Raw genomic sequence first — 21,184 nt, 5'->3', positions numbered from 1 at the left:
AACACCGTCATCAATATGAAAGAAGGTAAAGGAAGAAAACCTCACAGCAGGAGATCACAGGAAGTTCAAAGCATATATTAGAAAATATCTTTGGGAAATGGCAGGGCAAAGCTACTACTTATCATTCTTGATCTCCCTCTATCTTTCATATGTGGATGTCTCTTCCTCACACTCTTTTCCCCATTAGCCCATCACATTCTTCCCTTTCTTCATGGAGCATCAGCTGTACATATTTTCTCAGGCTCTTTTAAAAAGCATAATTACTACACTGACATGTATATAATTTTCCACATGTACCAAGATTCCCCAGAGCTATGAGGGTCTGAAATTTGGGATTCAATGAAGCAATCTACTGAGTTAGAAAGACAACTACCCAAGAAGGAGGAATGAGAAACTTCTGTTCCCAGTCTTCTCAAGGAAAATGAAAATGTTGTTAAGATATAAACAAAGGCTTAAGTAGTGGTAGAAAGCCAAAAAGTCAGTTATAAAAAGATTAGTCACATTTACTAAACATAAATCTGTAAGAGAGGCCCAGTTTTATGACACACCCTAAAATGCATTCAATTATAAGTGAAAATCCATATAGAAAAAGTACAAATGTATATTTAATAGGAGTGAACATTGATGAAGTTATATTTTATTCATTTTTTTACTACATGTCACTCAACTAGGAATCCATGAAATTCATGAACAAATAAGAAGGCAGCAACTTAGCTTTTTTATTTCTTCTTTCTTTCTTTCTTTCTTTATTTATTTTTGACAGGCAGAGTGGACAGTGAGAGAGAGAGACAGAGAGAAAGGTCTTCCTTTGCCGTTGGTTCACCCTCCAATGGCCGCCGTGGCTGGCGCGCTGTGGCCGGCGCACCGCGCTGATCCGATGGCAGGAGCCAGGTGCTTCTCCTGGTCTCCCATGCGGGTGCAGGGCCCAAGCACTTGGGCCATCCTCCACTGCACTCCCGGGCCACAGCAGAGAACTGGCCTGGAAGAGGGGCAACCAGGACAGAATCCGGCGCCCCGACTGGGACTAGAACCCGGTGTGCTGGCGCCGCAAGGTGGAGGATTAGCCTATTGAGCCACGGCGCCGGCCTTATTTCTTCTTTAAGCTTCAGTGATCACCTACTTCATAGATTTTCCTTTATAATAAAATGTTTTCTGATTGTATTTATTCAACATTATTTTTATAAATCTCTTCTTGATACTTCTCTAACCTGATAAATTTGAAGTTTTTTTGCATGAAAACTTTTTTTAAAACGTAAAGTTAGCAGAATTTAGTTCTTTAAAATAGCCAATAGGTCATGTTAGTAAAATATATATTGAGGAAGCTCACTAAAATGCTATTCTTTCATTCTAACCTCAGCATTATAGTTGTGACAACCTTACAATAGAGTTCTTTTTGTAAATAAAAAGTCAGACCACTCTGGATGGAGTTCAAGACTTTATGTGAATTTTAGTTCATGCAAATAGTCTTTTTATCAGTGACATATTCCAAGTTCATATCTCTCTTCCAAGAGATCTTCAAAACTCTCATGAATAAAATACTTTAAAAGATTAAAACAACTTACTATAATATTTTGGCTACATAAATGATATTATAGGATCTTTTTCAGGAAGGCTTAAAGAACAGGAAAAATTTCCACTGTGAGATTTAAACATTATGATAATAGCAGAAATGCTGTGGTTTGAATGTATTCCTTCCAAAATTCATGCTGAAATTTAATTCCCAATGCAATAATATTAAGGGGTGGGCCTTTAGAAGGCTATTAGGCACAAGGGCTTCACCTTCAAGGAGGAGAGTAGAATCTAATAAAAGGACTTTGGGGAACTTGGTAGGCACCTTTGTCTATTATACTCTTCCATCCCTTCCATCATGTGAGGATGCCGCACTCATCCCCTCTGGAGGACGCAGCAACAACACATCATTCTGGAAACAAGAGACCAGGCTCTCAGCAGACACCATACTTTCCAGCTCCCTAATTATACATTTCCCAGCATTTAGGGCTACAGGAAATAAATTTCTGTGTCTATAAGCTACCCAGTCTTGGGTACTTTGTGATAGCAGCACAAATGAACTAAGATACAAAACTCTGAAGAATGGCATGGAAAAAGCGACAGATGAAAGGGACTGTAAATGTATGAAGAAAGCATTGAATGGAACTAGACCAATGATTATCTTAGGCCAATGATTAGCTTGAGAGGGTACTTAGGAGTGAGTCACTGTGACATGCATTATCATATCATCACAGATGAATACACTGGCTATTTAAGGAGTTCAATTTTGTATACACTAATGAAAAAGAAAGAAAGGTAGAGGAAAAACACTGTTAGAGTTGCATATGGACATATAGCAGAAGTGTGGGTAAATGCAAAGGATCAGCTAAGCAAGTCCCTGCTCTGGGCTCATGCATAGGACCAGAAAGAAAAATACATGTGAGTGAAATTTTAGAACCATCTGATTTCAGTCTCCTTAATACAATCTATGTCTTAATCTTTGGAAAAATTTGAACACAATTCTTATTTATTATATTGTACATCTACTTATTTTTCTCTCTGGAAATTTTCTCCAGCTTCCCTGTCATTTATTAATATCAGATTCATGTAATTCATTTTTTAGTTTCATCTCAATTTGCTCTAGAGCCAATGCCCCTTTCCATCACTCCATGCTGCCAAACACCATTTTCCTGAGGATATACTTCTCATAGTTTCCAGCTCCTCCCTTATTTATTGGAAATTACACTGGAATTAAATATTTTTATAAATATAAACCCATATATTTAAACACTTCTGGTAAATCCCCATCCTTTCTCCCTATAAAGTGAGCAATGCTCATCCAAATTGTGTTTAAAGATTTTCTCTGCAGGCAATGTAGAATTATATATATGAGCCCTGCCATTTCTACTAATTCAGTGACAACATGTTATCTGGGTGGTTATTACTAATTCAACCAATTGTAAGCAAAGTAATTTTACTATAGTGAATTCAGTAAAAATCACATTTTTAATTTTTTTTTTCAGAGACAGAGAAAGGGTTCCCATTCACTGGTTAAATTTTCAAATATCCACAATGCCTGGGACTAGGCCAGGTTGAAGCTGAGAACCAGGAATTCAGTCTGGATCTTCCACATAGGTGACAGGAACTCAACCACTTGACCCATCACATGGTGCCTCCTTGGTTCTGCATCAGCAGGAGGCAGGAGCTGAAGCCAGGATAGGAACCTAGCACACTAATATGAACCACAGACATCTTAATCAGCATGTTAATCACTAAGCCAAATGCCTGCCCCAAGAACATTTATTGAAAGGCTATGGGAAGCTCTGAAAATCAACAGCAGTGCTGGAAAACCAAGTAGAGATTAAGCATTCGAGAGCTAACATATAAGAACAAAAGGAGTCTTATGGAAGATGAGATCTTCTCAGAGTAACACTAGTGGAATAAACAGTCTACTACAACAGAGCCCACTCTCCTTACCCCACAGCTAAAATTCAAATTCCAAAGAGGTCATTTGTCTGGCTCTGGGGAAAAAGACATCTGATTAACAGGCCCACTAAATACAGAGAATGAAAAAGGAAATACTGAAGCTTGGAAAAGTCCACAACTCTTAGTGAAGTTCCTAGAGCTCAAAATGAAATGCCAGAAACCTAACACAGAAAATCAATTCTGTTTTGAAAACTGTCTGGGATTGATTTGCACAGCATTTACTCAGCTATATCTAGCAATCAGCTCCTGTCACTAAACCAAACAAGCACACAAACTAACCTCAGAAAACCCTGAGCGAGTTTACGTCAGACGCTAACAAGGAAACAAATCAAAGCAACCAAAAAAATCTTGATCTTCCAGTGATCACCCTCGTGTGACAAACAAATGAAAAGTAATAGCTCACATACATACTGTCTAATTATGTGTGTTTGACTGGGATCTTTTGTCTATATTCTCTCATTTAATTTTCACAAAATCCAGATGAGGCATTATCACCCCCTCAGGATGATCACATAACTTAACCAAAAGACTCACTGCTGTCAAGCATTCTACACACAGAGCCTTCTCTCTGTATGAGGTTACCTGGACTCAATGAGACTCAGCCACATGGACTGAGTTTTACAGGAAGAAGTAGAGGGTAGTGGTTAGATCCTCAGGACGAGCTTTTAAAAACTCAGTTCTGCCATTTACTAGCTAGCTGCGTGACTTCAAGAAAGAAACCTAAAATCCCCATAAGCCTCAATGTCCTCATCTGTGAGATGGGGAGAGTAATTATCAGGGTCAGGATATGTGGCTGCAAGGTCCCACTGCTGCCACAAGGAAGAAATATAAAATGTGTATAAACCACTTAGCCTTGAGTGTCGGTCACGCGTTAGGCGTTAAATGATTGACACCATTGTTCATTGCATGTCTATCTCCTCTTGTAGACTAACCCTGGAAGTCCAGCTAACATGCCTGATATATGCATCCCTAGCACTTTTCTCAGTGATTGCCACATTAACAAGTCTGCATAAATGTCTACTGAACAGAAAGTTCTTGTATCAGGTTTCATGCTGCCATATTATACTCTAGGGTGAGAATATCATTATAGCTATAGTTCATCCAGTACCTTAAGCAAATGGTGCTTCTCCTCCCATACCTACTTATCCTCCTCCCACACTGGCCCAAAACTGTTAATTACGTGAGATCAAGATCTGTTTCTCTTTTGCTCTCCATGCATCCCCAGTACCTAGCACAGACCCCAGTACATATCTGTGGATGGAATTTTTAATAGACATTTGTCATCTGTTTTACAGTCCATCTAGCACTTTCACATAAACATGTGTAGCATCTCTGCAGAACAGACTAAAGATATATGCTCTGAAGCCATGCTGCCTGAGTTCCATCTCCAGCTCCACCATTTACTAGTGAGTGATCTTGGGTAATAAACAAGATTTCTATGCCTCAATTTCTTACTTGTAAAATGAGAATCATGGTTGTAAGTACTAAGTTGTTAATTCATATAAACCTCATAAAACATTGCTTGGCCCATAGTAGGTGTTTTTTAAGTGTCATCAAATATTATTCATTTGTGGCTGTTTTCTCCCATCACACTGTCAGAAAAAAATCACTCCATCTACCCAAATCATTCTTCCTTTCATGTAAGAAAACGTAAAAAGTGGCATTTTTGCTTCAAAATCCTAAAATTAATTTTCAGCAGAGAGCAATTCATGATCTTAACCTGATTTCTGAAGCAGTTTTGAAAAACATATTTATAGGGCCTGTTCTTAAAATAAAATCCCTAAATGGTCCCAGATACTCTGTAGTTTAAGTCTTTTCCAAATTACTTGTGTTGGAACCTTCCCCAGAAACATTTGGCATTATTTTTCCCACAAACAAGAAGAGCCATGTTGATGTGAACAGAAGTGCTCATGAGATTAGAAACACACATACACAAACACCAGGCAATGGAATTCTCACACGTGCCATCCTCTACTCTCACCACAAACCTGACTTCCCCATTCAGTAAAAAGTGTGTCCATCTCAAAGTACATCTTCCCACCCCTGAGAGCACAAACCTGGTGACCAGGCTGCACAAGACTTAAAATGCAAATCACTGTATTTAACCACTGATGCTTCCCTACCCAATGAAGAAATGAGGAGAAAAATGCAGGCAAAGGGACATCTGGGTATTTCTCCTACCTTCAATACTGTAATGTTCCAAGCAAAGCTCTCAGTTGCTTTGTTGAGTTTTCTTCCTTTTAAGCCTTCTTTTGCCCCCAAATTATGAAGTTCTTCGTGGAACTCCATTCCTTTGAAAAAGAACATATAAGCCATCTCAGTGTAAATTCCAGGAAAATGGGCATTTTGCTATGAAAATATTGTCAGTAAGTATTACTTCACATTCCTGTGCACTCTAATTTCTAAAGCCCTAAATTGAATTATCCTTTCCATTCTGTTCATTTCACTAAAAAGGAGAAAACTAACAATCTTCAATGCATTTGGTTAAATTACACTTGAGCAGCCATAGATAAAGATGGGAGAAGTTAAGACGGAAATTCTTCTAACAAATTACTTCAACTTGTTTGTCCTGTTCTTGGCTTTTGGATAAAATGGTCTGATGTGATGTGGGAATGGCAACCACAGGTGAGGAATGCATGTATCTTACTTTTCTTATGAACTACCCCCATAACAACATACCCTGAAGCCCACAGAGATAACAATCACTAATTAGTACATGCTGACTAAAAATAAAAAGATGTTTTTAAAAATAGCATTCTGGAAACATCCAGGTGTTTAAGATTTAGGAATGAATGGCCTTCAGATATTTTTAGTTCAAACATTCACTCAAGCTTGAATACTACAAAAAAAAAATCACCATCATCTGTCTTTCAAGCCTTTGAACTTTGAATTAGCACTTCAGGGATGGGGATCATGTTGTCTTATGGACAGTTCATTCCGTCTTTGGAAATCTACTATTGATCTTGAGTCAAAAATCTTCTTTCCTGGAACTTCTACTCTGTGCTGAATGGACCCAGATCTGCAAGGTCTAATCTCTTTTCCACATTGCAGCCCTTTAGGTATTTGAAGAAAGATAATGATTAAATCCCCTTGAGCCTTCTTTTTCCATATTAAATATTCTAACATGTGTCAGCCACTAATGATTGTTCTTTAAGGATGGCATCCAGACACAGCCACTGTATTGCCCAGACACATTGAGTTGAACAGTGCAGATACATTCAGGAGCAGCATTTTCTGCAATTCCTATTCTATTGTTGTATTTTTATTAAAGGAGCATAAACATAGCACATGGCAAGGAGCCTGACTGAGGCTGACATTCTGGCTCTGCCATTTACTAGCTATGTGAGTCCCAGCAAGTCCTTGAAACTCTCTGGGCTTCAGTTTCCTCACTAGTGAAATGCTGGAAACAACAAGTTTACCTCATGGCATTTCTTTTTTTAAAAAAACTTTTATTTAATGAATATAAATTTCCAAAGTACAGCTTTTGGATTACAATGGCTCCCCCTCTCCATAACTTCCCTCCCACCCGCAACCCTCCCCTTTCCCGCTCCCTCTCCCTTTCCATTCACATCAAGATTCATTTTCAATTCTCTTTATATACAGAAGATCAGTTTAGTATATATTAAGTAAAGATTTCAACAGTTTGCAACCACATAGCAACACAAAGTGAAAAATACTGTTGGAGTACTAGTTATAGCATTAAATCACAATGTACAGCACATAAAGGACAGAGATCCTACATGATATTTTTTTAAATTGATTAATTTTATATGCAATTTCCAATTTAAAACCAAGTTTTTTTTTCATTTTCAATTATCTTTATATACAGAAGATCGATTCAGTATATACTAAGTAAAGATTTCATCAGTTTGCACCCACACAGAAACACAAAGTGTAAAAGTACTGTTTCAGTACTAGTTATAGCATTACTTCACATTGGACAACACATTAAGAACAGATCCCACATGAGAAGTAAGTACACAGTGACTCCTGTTGTTGACTTAACAATTTGACACTTTTGTTTATGGTGTCAGTAATCTCCCTAGGCTCTAGCCATGAGTTGCCAAGGCTATGGAAGCCTTTAGAGTTCGCTGACTTTGATCTTATTCCGATAGGGTCATAGTCAAAGTGGAAGTTCTCTCCTCCCTTCAGAGAAAGGTACCTCCTTCTTTGGTGGCCCCGTTCTTTCTTTACACTGGGATCTCACTCGCAGAGATCTTTCATTTAGGTTTTCTTTTTTTTTTTTTTCCCCCAGAGTGTCTTGGCTTTCCATGCCTAAAATACTCTCATGGGCTCTTCAGTCAGATCTGAATGCCTTAAGGGCTGATTCTACCTCATGAGATTTTAATGAAGATTAAATGATCCAGCATATATAAAGCTCTCAGAACAGCATAGCATAGAAGTATTGAGTCTTACTATCTTTGGGCTTTCTGTCAACTGAAATATCTAAATCTGCCATCTAGTCAGTTAAGAATACCATCTTTTTTTTCAACTTTTATTTAATAAATATAAATTTCCAAAGTACTACTTTTGGATTATAATGGCTTTTCCCCCCCAAAACCTCCCTCCCACCCGCAACATCCCATCTCCCGCTCCCTCTCCCATCCCAGTCTTCATCATGATTCATTTTCAATTATCTTTATATACAGAAGATCAACTTAGACTAAGTAAAGTGTTCAACAGACTGCACCCACACAAACACACAGTACTGGTACAGTATACAGTATACAGTACTGGTGGAGTAGTGGTTTTACCATTAATTCTCATAGTACAACACATTAAGGGCAAAGGTCCTACATGGAGAGCAGGTGCACAGTGACTCCAGTTGTTAACAATTGACATTCTTATTTATGATGTCAGTAATCACCCGAGGCTCTTGTCATGAGCTGCCAAAGCTATGGAAGCCTCTTGAGTTCACCAACTCCAATCTTATTTAGACAAGACCATAGTCAAAGTGGAAGTTCTCTTCTCCCTTCAGAGAAAGGTACTGCCTTCTTTGATGGCCCGTTCTTTCTGCTGGGATGTCACTCAGAGATCTTTCATTTAGGTCATTTTTTTTTTGCCACAATATCTTGGCTTTCCATGCCTGCAAAACTCTCATGGGCTGTTTAGCCAGATCTGAATGCCTTAGGAGCTGATTTGGAGGCCAGAGTGCTGTTTAGGGCTTTTGCCCTTCTATGAGTCTGGTGTGTATCCTGCCTCCCATGTTGGACTGTTGTATCCTTTTTAATTCTATCAATTATTTGCAGACACTAGTCTTATTTATGTAATCTCTTTGACACTTAATGATATCTTTTTGATCAATTATGAACTTAAACTGATCACTTTAACAAGTAAGATGGCATCGAATTGGAATCCCCTGGCACATTTCTTTTTTTTTTTTTTTTTTTTTTTTTTTTTTTTTTTTGACAGGCAGAGTGGACAGTGAGAGAGAGAGAGAGACAGAGAGAAAGGTCTTCCTTTGCCGTTGGTTCACCCTCTAATGGCCGCCGCGGTAGCGCGCTGCGGCTGGCGCACCGCGCTGTTCCGATGGCAGGAGCCAGGTGCTTATCCTGGTCTCCCATGGGGTGCAGAGCCCAAACACTTGGGCCATCCTCCACTGCACTCCCTGGCCACAGCAGAGAGCTGGCCTGGAAGAGGGGCAACCGGGACAGGATCGGTGCCCCGACCGGGACTAGAACCCGGTTCTAACTCTACCGTTTGGGGCAAGTCCGATTGAGCATGTGCCGAACTGTACATCTCCTCCCTCTCTTATTCCCACTCTTATATTTAACAGGGATAACCTTCAGTTTATTTTAAACACTTAAGAATAATTATGTGTTAATTAAAGAGTTTAACCAATGGTATTACATTGAACAAAACAATAATAAAAGGAATATAATAGCAAGTTGTTCCTCGACAGTCAGGATAAGGGCTGATCAAGACATTGTTTTTCATAGTGTCCATTTCACTTCAACAGGTTTCCTTTTAGGTGCTTAGTTAGTTGTCACCAATCAGGGAGAACATATGATATTTGTCCCTTTGGGACTGGCTTCATTCACTCAGCATGATGTTTTCCAGATTCCTCCATTTTGTTGAAAATGATTAGATTTCATTTTTTAACTGCTGATTAGTAGTCTATAGAGTACATATCATCTTTAGACTGTGTTCTAGATTTAAAGGCCAGTTTCACCATGTGATGATATGGGATCTTTGATAATTCTCTAAGAATCTCAGATACCTCATCTACAAATTGGATATAAGGATGAGAACCTTGCATAGTTGTTATTACAATTAAGATAGTGTTTTTGCTCAAAACTATGTATGTATATTTGTAAAGTAACTGTCATTGTTGTCATCTTCCTCACCATTGATACTATTGTATGTGTGTGGATATAGGAGCACATGGATCTAAGAGATAAAATCACAGGAGTGCATATTGATAAATGTTAATAAACAGAGGTGCTCTCATAGACATATAGCCATCCTTAAAGAAAGAACAAATCTAAAGTGAGGACTAGTAGATGGGACATCAACATAGAAGATTAATAGGATTATAGTTCAAACTGTTGAAATGGATTTTAAGGGGCCAAATAGAACCATAGCTTCCATATCAGTAGTAAAAGTTTTGATATGGATTCAGAAATCTTCATCCATCTAAACATCTTCAGATACCACTCACCAATATACACACATAGAACTTACCTATTAATCATCTGGATTTCTTCTGTACTAAACAAAGACTTAAGTGTAACTTAAAGTACAATAGTTATATAATACCACAAAATATTTGAATTTTGAGAGAACAGAACTTTTTTAAGACTGTCAAGAATTATCATTATAGTTTACAAACAAAATAGAAACAAGTTATTACCTGCTTTCTGACATTGTATGATCTTTTCTTGGACTGTGTCTGCCATTTCTATGAGAAACCGGCTTTCTTGAATCATCTGTCACAAAATAAATATCGAAAAGGTACTTGTCAAGCATTCTTAAACTGGCTCATTAAGATGACATAGAGACCCACGTGATACTTTCAGAAATGGAGAGCAATGGCAGCAACTAAGAGATGGGAGAGGGAAGGAGAATCTGTGTTCCAACCCTCACCTGTTCTAACACCAAAGCTAGAATCACCTTCCTTATGATTGCTCCAGTTATGTAACATGCCTGGCATACAGTGAGTGTCAAATGACCAGTAAATAAATGTACTTGCATTCTTTAAGTCACAGGGCATATTCATGAACACCTCTCATTCCACCCCTTTTCCCTAAAGGTTGCTGCAATGTCAAGGAAAGTGCTATTCGAATAATACTAATGAGAACCAGAATATGGATTCACCTAATAATGAGCAAAAGCACTACTGATTATATAAATGAAATTGGCACCTTGGATTTGGGTGGCTCCACTGGCAAGAACAAGAACTGGATCAGATTTCAAAGCAAGGAACTAAATTGAGCATGGAGACAGTAATACTGAAATGGTTATCTTTGCACTCTACATTTAGGTAGAAAGTAAATATGCCTAAGAGGTAACCAACATACTAAATGAAGTAGGGAAATAAGACAACCTTGTGCTAATGGAGAAAAGAACCTGTATCTGAAGAAATGGAGAAGATGACAACTACATATTGTGATTTGTGATCAGAAAGATAGAGGATTGGGGCTCTTTGGAAATGCAAAAGTAACTAAATAAAGGCAAACAATAGACAAACTGAACTAACAGATCCTGAGTTTCCAGCCTTCTTTTATTCTAAGTAAAGGTCCCAGTTCATCTGGTTATTCCATGTTAATCTGTCTGGATAAATGATCCAAAAGTTGTTCAAGGTAAAATCCAAGATGAACACAAAAGATCTTGAATAGGACATATTTCCTGCTCTCACAATGAATAAATGCTGCTTAACATATTACAGTCTTGTATAGTCACTTTTAAAATACAAAGTGGGTGATGTCAAAAAACATTTAACAGAAAAGAGCTTTGAGTCACAAATTTTAGTACCTTAAAAACTAATAGGAATAAAACATATCATTCACTTATTTAAGAAATATCAATGGTACAGTCACTATAATTATAAGGGGTTCAACACTGAGGATCAAGCACGGATGTGCCTATAGCATCACAGAGCTTATGGTTCAGCAAGGACACCTACTCAAATGAATGCATAAAATATCATGATAATCAATTTAATCAAACAAAAATCAATTATTCATACCTTCTGCCTGAAGTGGTTGAGTCTATTTGGAGGGCTAAATTGACTATGAAACATAAACTCTACACCAACAGAGATCTGGACTGAATAAAACTTTTAAACTGAAGTAAGTCTTTCAACTTTCCAAGACGAAGCACAATGCCTATAAACAACAATTTTATCAGCCACATCAAGATGTGAAAATGACAGTATATCAACTATGATATATTCAATTACATTGGAAGAGCACAAAGATTTATAACTAAAAATATTTTAAAATCCTATCCTAGTTTCTGTTTTCAATGTTTTCTTATGTATATATTGGATGTTAGTATGCATATAGAGTTTATGAATGAATAAATTCTCAAAATAAGAGTTACCTGTGCTGAGTATTCTGTTTGTCCCACCAGTTACTCTCTCAATCATGCTCTGTGCTGAAGAGGTGGATCTTTATGGTCAACACCAACCAGGTTTCCTTGCCTTCTGACTTCTTATTGCAATCAGCCAGTGGGAACCACCAGCAAGGGGCCAAGGGCAGCAGGCAGGAAAATAGTGGTTTGTGGTAGTTACTCCCTAGATAGTTCCTTCCCAGTTGGGCTATGGTTTGACAACTTCTACTTTGCAAGGGGCCACAGTTCCTCATAGGTGGCAGGTATAGATATTACTGAGTGCCAGTAATGGCTCCTTCCCTTACTCTTTTAGGCCTGATGGCAGCTTTCTACCATCATTGCCAATTCTTGAATGCTCACTATCCACTCTTGGCCCTCTATCCCTGGCCCATATCTTTATAAATAGTTTCTTCATTTACTCTCTTAATCATCCTTTTGAATGTGCTCTTTGTTGAAAGCCTTATACAGAGCTTAATTTAAATACCTAAGTAATTGTGTGTTAATTACAGAGTTCAACCAATGGTATTAAGTAGAACAAAAATACTAAAAGAAATAAAATAGTAAGTTGTTCCTCAACAGTCAGGACAAGGGCTGATCAAGTCATTGTTTCTCATAGTGTCCATTTCACTTCAACAGGTTTCCTTTTATACTCTCAGTTAGTTGTCACTGATCAGGAAGAACATATGATATTTGTCCCTTTGGGACTGGCTTCATTCACTCAGCATGTTTTCCAGATTCCTCCATTTTGTTGCAAATGACCAGGTTTCATTAATTTTTACTGCTCTATAGTATTCTATAGAGTACATGTCCCATAATTTCTTTATCCAGTCTATTGTTGATGGACATTTAGGTTTATTCCAGGTCTTAGACGTTGTGAATTGAGCTGCAATAAACATTAAGGTGCAGACAGCTTTTTTATTTTCCAATTTAATCTCCTTTGGGTAAATTCCAAGGAGTGGGATGGCTGGGTTGTATGGCAGGGTTATATTCAGGTTTCTGAGGAATCTCCAAACTGACTTCCATAGTGGCTTTACCAGTTTGCATTCCCACCAACAGTGGGTTAGTGTCCCTCTTTCCCCACATCCTCTCCAGCATCTGTTGTTGGTAGATTTCTGATTGTGAGCCGTTCTAACTGGAGTGAGGTGAAACCTCATTGTGGTTTTGATTTGCATTTCCCTAATCGCTAGTGGTCCTGAACATTTTTTCATGTGCCTGTTGGCCATTTGAAATTCCTCTTTTAAAAAATGTCTATTGAGGTCCTTGGCCCATCTCTTAAATGGGTTTAAATTTAACTGAAAAGTGATCCCTGTTAAATATAAGAGTGGGAATAAGAGAAGGAGGAGATATACAGTTTGGGACATGCTCAACTGGACTCGCCTCAAATGGTAGAGTTAGAAACGTACCAGGGGATTCCAATTCAATCCCATCAAGGCGGCATGTACCAATGCCATCTCACTAGTCCAAGTGATCAGTTTCAGTTCACAATTGATCATAATGATAGGATTAAGAGTCAAAGGGATCACAAACAAGACTAGTGTCTGCTAATACTAACTGATAGAATTAAAAAGGAGAGAACAATCCAACGTGGGAAGCAGTATACACAGCAGACTCATAGAATGGCAGATATCCTAAATAGCACTCTGACCTCAGAATCAGCCCTTAAGGCATTCGGATCTGCATAAAAAGCCCATGAGAGTATTTTAGGCATGGAAAGCCAAGACACTCTGGAAAAAAACAAAACAACAAAAAAAAGCCCTAAATGAAAGATCTCTGTGAGTGAAATCCCAGTGGAAAGAATGGGCCATCAAATAAAGAGGTACCTTTCTCTGAAGGGAGGAGAGAACTTCCACTATGACTATGACTATGACCTTGTCTAAATAAGATTGGAGTTGGTGAACTCAAAAGGCTTCCATAGCCTTAGCAACTCATGACAAGAGCCTAGGTAGATTACTGACACCATAAACAAGAGTGTCAATTGTTAAGTCAACAACAGGAGTCACTGTGCACTTACTCCCCATGTAGGATCTCTGTCCTTAATGTGTTGTACTATGAGAATTAATGGTAAAACTAGTACTGAAACAGTATTTTTACACTTTGTGTTTCTGTGTGGGTGCAAACTGATGAAATCTTTACTTAATATATACTAAATTGATCTTCTTTATATAAAGATAATTGAAAATGAATCTTGATGTGAATGGAATGGGAGAGGGAGTGGGATATGGGAGGGTTGCGGGTGGGAGGGAAGTTATGGGGGAAAAAAACCACTGTAATCCAAAAGCTGTACTTTGGAAATTTATATTTATTAAATAAAAGTTTAAAAAAATAATTTTATTGCAAAAAAAAAACAGTAAAAGTTCAACTAAAAAAGAAAGCCTTATACAGAGCTTGATTTAAAAAAATAAAAATAAAAACTGGAGCTTCCTAGGTGACTAGACTCCTGTGACTGTGAGTTCTGCCAACATCTTATGTCTCACCCAGATGCCCCACCACCACCCAGGCTCAAACCCCAGATATCCTCTATGACTCCATCTATCCTGAAGCTGAGCCCCCACATTTTGCTAGCCACCAAGTTTTGCCCATTGTACTATTAGCACCCCTTTATTTTCTTCCTCACCACAACATGCTTAGCTTAAGTCCTTATTTCTACTTCCTGGACCACCTCCATCTTTCAAAATCTACTTAGCCTTCCAGAAGCAGCCAAAGGTCACCTTTGGAAATGGTTTATGATTGGATCCAAGAAGACTGAATAGAAAGGACCTACACTCACCTCTACCACAGAGAAGAGTCAGAACAAAAAAGAAGGACAATGTTTCCAGGAGACTGAGGTAAAACTTCAGTGAGTTAACAGAACTCTACATAGCACAGAGCCTCCAAAATCCAGTAAAGGCAGGAAAAAGCACATTGTAGCTCCTACTCTGTCTCCCAAGCTGGAGGGTGAAGGCAAGGGAATGCCATCTTGCAAGGACAATGTAAGCAGAAAGCTCCTTGACTCCCACCATCACAGCAGACCAGCAGCCTTAACTACAGGAGAATCCCACAGTCCTCACTGGCTTTAAATCCAGTCTAGAAAGCTGACTGGGACTCAAGAAACTGCTTTGCTTCAAAAAAGGGAATCCATATTGTCTCCTTCCATCCCCAAGGCATCAGCCCTGAGCTGCTGCAAAATAAATGCTGCTGAATTCCATTCTGTCTTAGAGGACACCAAGCAGCCCTATCACTACCAGCACGTACCGGGGATGAAGCCAGGGTGCTTCACAGGGCAGACAACCAGGCCTTCTGCATCCTGCTGTAGGATTGCTGAGCATGAGCCCCAGAGACATGCTCACCCACTCTGCGCACTCCGCACTCTACTACGGAAGTTCCCTTCTGCTTCTTGGGGCTTGGCACCAGCAGCAGCCAATGAACAAGCTCACAAGACATTCTGCATCTCCTAGCACAAGCCTTAGCATCACTACTGCATGCTTGTGAAAGTTAGGGGCACTCCCTTCCATGTTCTGCAGCTCTGGAACTGTGGCTGTTGCTGCTGTAATCCCTAGAGTGACTCACACTCACTGCAAGACCTGGAGGACCCTATTTCTATTCATCTACTTCAGGTTGGCAGCTATCAGTACATAATCCCCAACATGAGGGGGCTCTTGACCTGTGAGACCTGAGTAAGACCCCACTGCATCATGAAGCTGTGGGTCTGTGTTGGTTATATATGTCCAAGTCATTCACAATCCCCTGTGGAGACTGGGGAAGCTTCTATCTGCATTCTTGCAATGCACAATCAACAGTGTAACATGCAATCACTGTGTGGCACCTGGATAAGATATCATCTCAGTCATACAGATCTGGGACTGTGACTATTATAGCTATATTCTACAGAGTTACGTGCGTTCATCCCGAGGGGTCTGGGTAAAGACTCCACTGCATCCTACAGCTATTGGTCTATGACTGTCTGCAAGTCCCAGGGACACCTGTACTCATTTGTGGGACCTGGATAAGGTTCTATCTACATCCCATTGCTTCAGGCATGCACAAGCTAGGGTTCAATCCTTAGCATAGCCAGTGATCAACCTGTGGAACATGGATAAGGACACTCCAAGTTCTGGGACTGGGAATGTTGCAGCTCTATTCTACAGTCACCTGAATTCATGCCATGAGATCTGGGAAGAACCCTATTTGCAATCCACTGCTTTGGACTCATTTCTGCTAGTGCATAATCCCTGACATAATCTGGGCATGAAATGCAGTACCTGGATAAGGTCTCGACTGCATCCTGCAGGTCTGAGACTGTGGCTGTTGGCTCTGTACGTGCAAGGAACAGCTGCACTTGCCCTGAGAGATCTGGATAACATTTCCTCCATTCAATTATTACAGCTCCATGGTTATCAGTGGGTAATCCCAGAATAATCTGTGTTTTCCCATGAGACCTGAAGAAGGCACCCCTCCTGTCCTGCTGCTCCAGGACTGTGATTATTAGTACTATACTCCTCACAGTTATTGGAACCCACCCCGGGGGACCTAGGGAATACACTATCTATAACCCACTGCTCCAGGCTCACATATTCCACTGCACAATCTCCAGAACAAGCTATATTCAATATGAAAGGTCCCCTGTGCAACCTGCAGTGTTGAGACTAGGTCTTTTAGTGCTATAAACATCATCCATGTCTACGCAGCAGGAAATTGGGAAGATTCAATTCGCATCACATAGCTCTGCAGCCAAAGAAAATGATGCCACAAGGCTCAGCATCACTCAGACTTGCCTCATTGGACAAGGAGATAGCCCTCTTTGGAACTTCAAAGTTTGGCCGGCGCTGTGGCTTAACAGGTTAATCCTCTGCCTTGCAGCGCCGGAACACCAGGTTCTAGTCCCGGTTGGGGCGCCAGATTCTATCCCGGTTGCCCCTCTTCCAGGCCAGCTCTCTGCTATGGCCCGGGAAGGCAGTGGAGAATGGCCCAAGTCCTTGGGCCCTGCACCCTCATGGGAGACCAGGAGAAGCACCTGGCTCCTGGCTTCGGATCAGCAAGATGCGCCGGCCGCAGCGTCCATTGAAGGGTGAACCAACGGCAAAAAGGAAGACCTTTATCTCTGTCTCTCTCTCTCACTGTCCACTCTGCCTGTCAAAAAGAAAAAAAAAAAAGAACTTCAAAGTCATACTATTATCCCCACGAGCTGCTCTACACTAGAGAACTGTGACACTCACAGACACTATCAACATTGACTGTAGCTAACTAACCTTCAGAGATTACACTTCTGGCTCAACCAGAACCAAAACCAAAGCAACTACCAATCTGACTCCCCTCATTTCATTCAAACTAGAAAGTCTTTTCCAGTGAAAGCTACTCAGTGAAAAAAGCAGGAACTGTTATATCAGATGTACAGACATCAACATGGGTCAACAGGAAAGATGAAGAAGCAAGGGAGCATGACACTTCGAAAAGAAGAAAACTGATCTGAAGCAAATCTATGAAATGCCTGAAAAAGAATTCAAGATAATCTTCCTATGAAAATGCAGTAAGATACGAAAGAATAAAGGTAAACAATTCAAGAAAATAATGCAAGATATGACTGAGAAATTCAACAAAGACAGGGAGATCATTAAAAAGAATCAATCAGAAATTTTTGAGTTGAAAACTTTGATCAATGAAATAAAAAATACAATTGAGAACTTAAACAAAAGAATAGACTAAGAAGAAGAAGAATTTCTGATATTGAGGACAATAGTTTTGAATAATCCAGCCAGACAAAAAAGAAAAATCAGTTAAAAAGAATGAAGAAAGCCAACGAGGCTTATTGGATAATTGGATACAACTAAGTGAACAAATTGTCATATTATTGCTATGCCTGAAGAAGAAGAGAAGGAAAAAAGTATTGAGAATTGAGTAGAAGAAATAATAATTGAAAACTTCTAACATCTTGAAAGAGATATGGGCATCCAGACTAGAAAATTGCTAGAAGAAAATATAGAAGAATACTTCAAGACATTGATGTAGGCAATGGTTCTTTGAATATGACTCCAAAAATGCAGACTACAAAAACAATTATAGAAAAATGGGATCATATAAGACATCATAGCAAAGGAAACTATCAATAGAGTGAAGAGACATCTGATAGAAAGGGAGAAAATATTTGCAAGTTACCTATCTGACAATGGATTAATATCTAGAATGTATCAGAAACTCAAAAAACTCAACAATAAGAAAATGAACCAATCCAATTAGGAAATGGGCAAACGACCTAAACTGGCAGTTCCCAGAAGAAACACAAATGTTCAAAAAATATATCAAAAGGCTCAATATCACCAGATATCAAGGAAATGCAATCAAAACCTCATCCTTATTACAAGAGCTAGTATCAAAAAGAAAGTAACAAATGCTGGCAAGGATGTGGAGAAAGGGAAACTCTTACACACTCTTGGTAAGAATGTAAATTAATACAGTCACTATGGAAAGCAGTATTGAGATCTCTTTAAAAACTAGAAACAGAAGTAAAATATGACCCAGCAATTCCACTACTTGATATAGAGCCAAAAGACATGAAATCATTCTATCAAAGAGATAACCTACTCTACCACATTTATTGCAGTACTGTTCACAATAGCCAAAATACAAACTCAAGGTTTCTATCCTCGGGTGAATGAATAAAGAAAATGTGGTATATCTACACAACAGAATGCTATTCAAGCATAAAAAAGAATGAGATGCTGCAGCAAGATGGACAGAAATGGAGGACATTATGTTAAGTGAAAAGAGATGGATACAAAAAGACAAATACTGCATGTTCTTCCTCATATTTAGGAGCTAAAAGAAAAGCAAAAACTTAATCTGAACACAAAACAGGGATTACTAGATTCAAGCAGGCTTGAATCTCTTCTGGAAGATTCTGAACTTTCTGTCTCATTGCTCTCTAGTATCACTTCAGAATCATCTATCTAGAGCACACTGCCAATTAACTCTCAGCTTTGTCATTGCCACTCTTGGTTATTAAATGAAATAGAGCTTTTTTAAGTTTAAGTTTCTTTGTGTTCACATCAATTTACCTCAGTAGCCTTTGCCTGTGGTTTCCCAATTCTCGCAGGTCCCAGTTACCAGGAAGAATCACACTTTCCTCAGCATCCTACTTCTTCCACTTTCTATATGCTCCTTTCTATGAGGGAAACCTTATTACAAAATTTTCCTTGTCAAAATCCTACCAGGCCATAAGGCTTATTTCAGTCACTCATTTCCTGATTTCCCTTTCCCTCCCTTTGTCATCTCCAAATTCCCAGGACAATCTATCTTTTAGTCTGTTCACAGAATCTCATATCTCCTATCTTAAACTATAATTGATTGTTTACCTATGTTATGTTCCACATCCTCACTTCCCTAGGAAATTAATTCCAGTAGAGCAGGGATTCATTCTTACTCCTTTGCATTTTGAGACTCAATAGTCCATTAATATAATTACCTTTCCCCTTATTTTACTTTTCTGATTTTTTCTTTCTTTTTCCTTCTACTATCATCATACATGCACAACAAATTATTTTATCTATTACTTACAACTTCTCAAACCTGTAATTGTGTTTTGGAACTCAAATCTCTCTTTAGTCTTTTGATCTCTCCACTCTTTTCTCCCCCTAGACTTCTCCATTTGTCTATAATATTGCATGTTCTTTTTTTTTTTTTTTTTGACAGGCAGAGTGGATTATTGCATGTTCAAAATTCCCTTTCCAATTTAAAAACAACCAAAAGCTTTTCATTAAAATTGTTTATTTTTTTTAATTTTCAACTTTATTTATTTATTTATTTGAGAGGTAGACAGAGACAGACAGACACAGCTCCCTTCTGCTGGTTCACTCCTTAAATGCTTGCAATGTCTGGAACTGGGCCAGGAATTCAATTAAGGTCTCTCACATGCGTAGCAGGGACCCAACTACTTGAGTCATTATCTGCTGCCTCTCACTGTGCACATTAGCAGGGAATTGGAATCAGGAGTGGAACTGGAACTTGAACCCAGGCACTCTGATATGGGACATGGGTGTCCCACTCCATATCTTAATGGAAGGCCAAATGCCTATCTTCTATAAAACTTTTAAGAGATTTTCTCTATAGAAAATATATTTCTGTATCAATAATAAATGCTAAAACTTTTTTATTTATTTGGGATAAAATAAATCAGGACTAAAACAAAAAACAAACCCTATAAAATTCAAGGCCTCATCAAAAGCTTCCAAGTAAATATTTGTTAACCCTTTAGTGTATTTTCTGTTTTTCCCACTGTTGATAAATCACTTAATAAAAATAGTCAAATATGAATTAACCTATAAAACAAAGGAATTTATCTTTGAAACTTCTTAGAGGATAGCCTGAAATACTTTAAAAATGAAAGTTGCAACTGTATCTGAAAATACTTCATCATTAATATTCCTGTAATTTAAAATCACTGCTCATATGACTTTTCTCTTATGAGCATTTGATCTTCCTTATGATAATAGTTTCCATTTTATTTAGAAAAATAATTGTATTCTATTTTCTGCAATCAACTTTCAATTATATTAGTAATTGCAGAAAAAGCAAATTATATAAATGGGTAAAATACACCAATAATTTCATATCACATTTAAGACAACCATTTCAAACTTTCTTCCCAATTTACTTAAGTTGTCAGGAATTAAAAACGGGTGATTTGAGTTTCATCTCCTTTCTGGGTCTCTGCTGATTCTGATGGAAATGAAATATGAAGTGCAAAAGCCACACAGAGAAGGTTAGATGTCCTCAGCTTATCCACAGCTGGGAGTCTGTGCCCTGACTCAGTAATGCTAGGCTCAGTTGATAGAATCTGGCAGTGGCCTGATTTACATATCTGATGTCTCAGCCTGAGCTCCCAGTTGCCACTGCCTGTTGTGTTAGTACAAAGAGTCTTCTATTCACTTTAGTTTTGTCACACGAATATCTCATAATGGATCTTATTTCCTCACCACCCCTTTGTATTCATATCTAAGAATAGAGGATTTACCCAGATAAGGGTTGGCATTGCTTTACACATTTTGATGTATCCAAAGTAGGGATATGTAAAGTTGCCAGTTAAGATTAAAATCATTTACTTAAAAGAAAACTTTACTGAAGGGGACAATAATGCTTTTAGACAAAGATGGATTAAATAGTCTACTCTGTGTGGGGAAAAAATGTC

At 38.6% G+C, this 21,184-nt stretch overlaps 1 protein-coding gene across 1 annotated transcript in view; it reads right to left on the bottom strand.

Moving 5' to 3' along the window:
* PLCL1 (phospholipase C like 1 (inactive)) overlaps window positions 1–21,184 on the bottom strand; it is an 86,366-nt gene that overhangs the window by 45,328 nt on the left and 19,854 nt on the right. The window contains exons 3-4 of the mRNA XM_062201298.1: window positions 10,328–10,403; window positions 5,656–5,765 (exon numbers count right to left, since the gene is read on the bottom strand). Of these exons, the coding sequence (XP_062057282.1) occupies window positions 5,656–5,765; window positions 10,328–10,403 (186 nt within the window). The remainder of the gene's footprint in view (window positions 1–5,655; window positions 5,766–10,327; window positions 10,404–21,184) is intronic.

The sequence above is a fragment of the Lepus europaeus genome, chromosome 1 (assembly GCF_033115175.1).
Source record: "Lepus europaeus isolate LE1 chromosome 1, mLepTim1.pri, whole genome shotgun sequence".
In the NCBI taxonomy this organism is placed as follows: Eukaryota; Metazoa; Chordata; class Mammalia; order Lagomorpha; family Leporidae; genus Lepus; species Lepus europaeus.
Note: the sequence above shows the minus strand (reverse complement) of the source record. Positions and strands in the feature narration are given on the sequence as shown.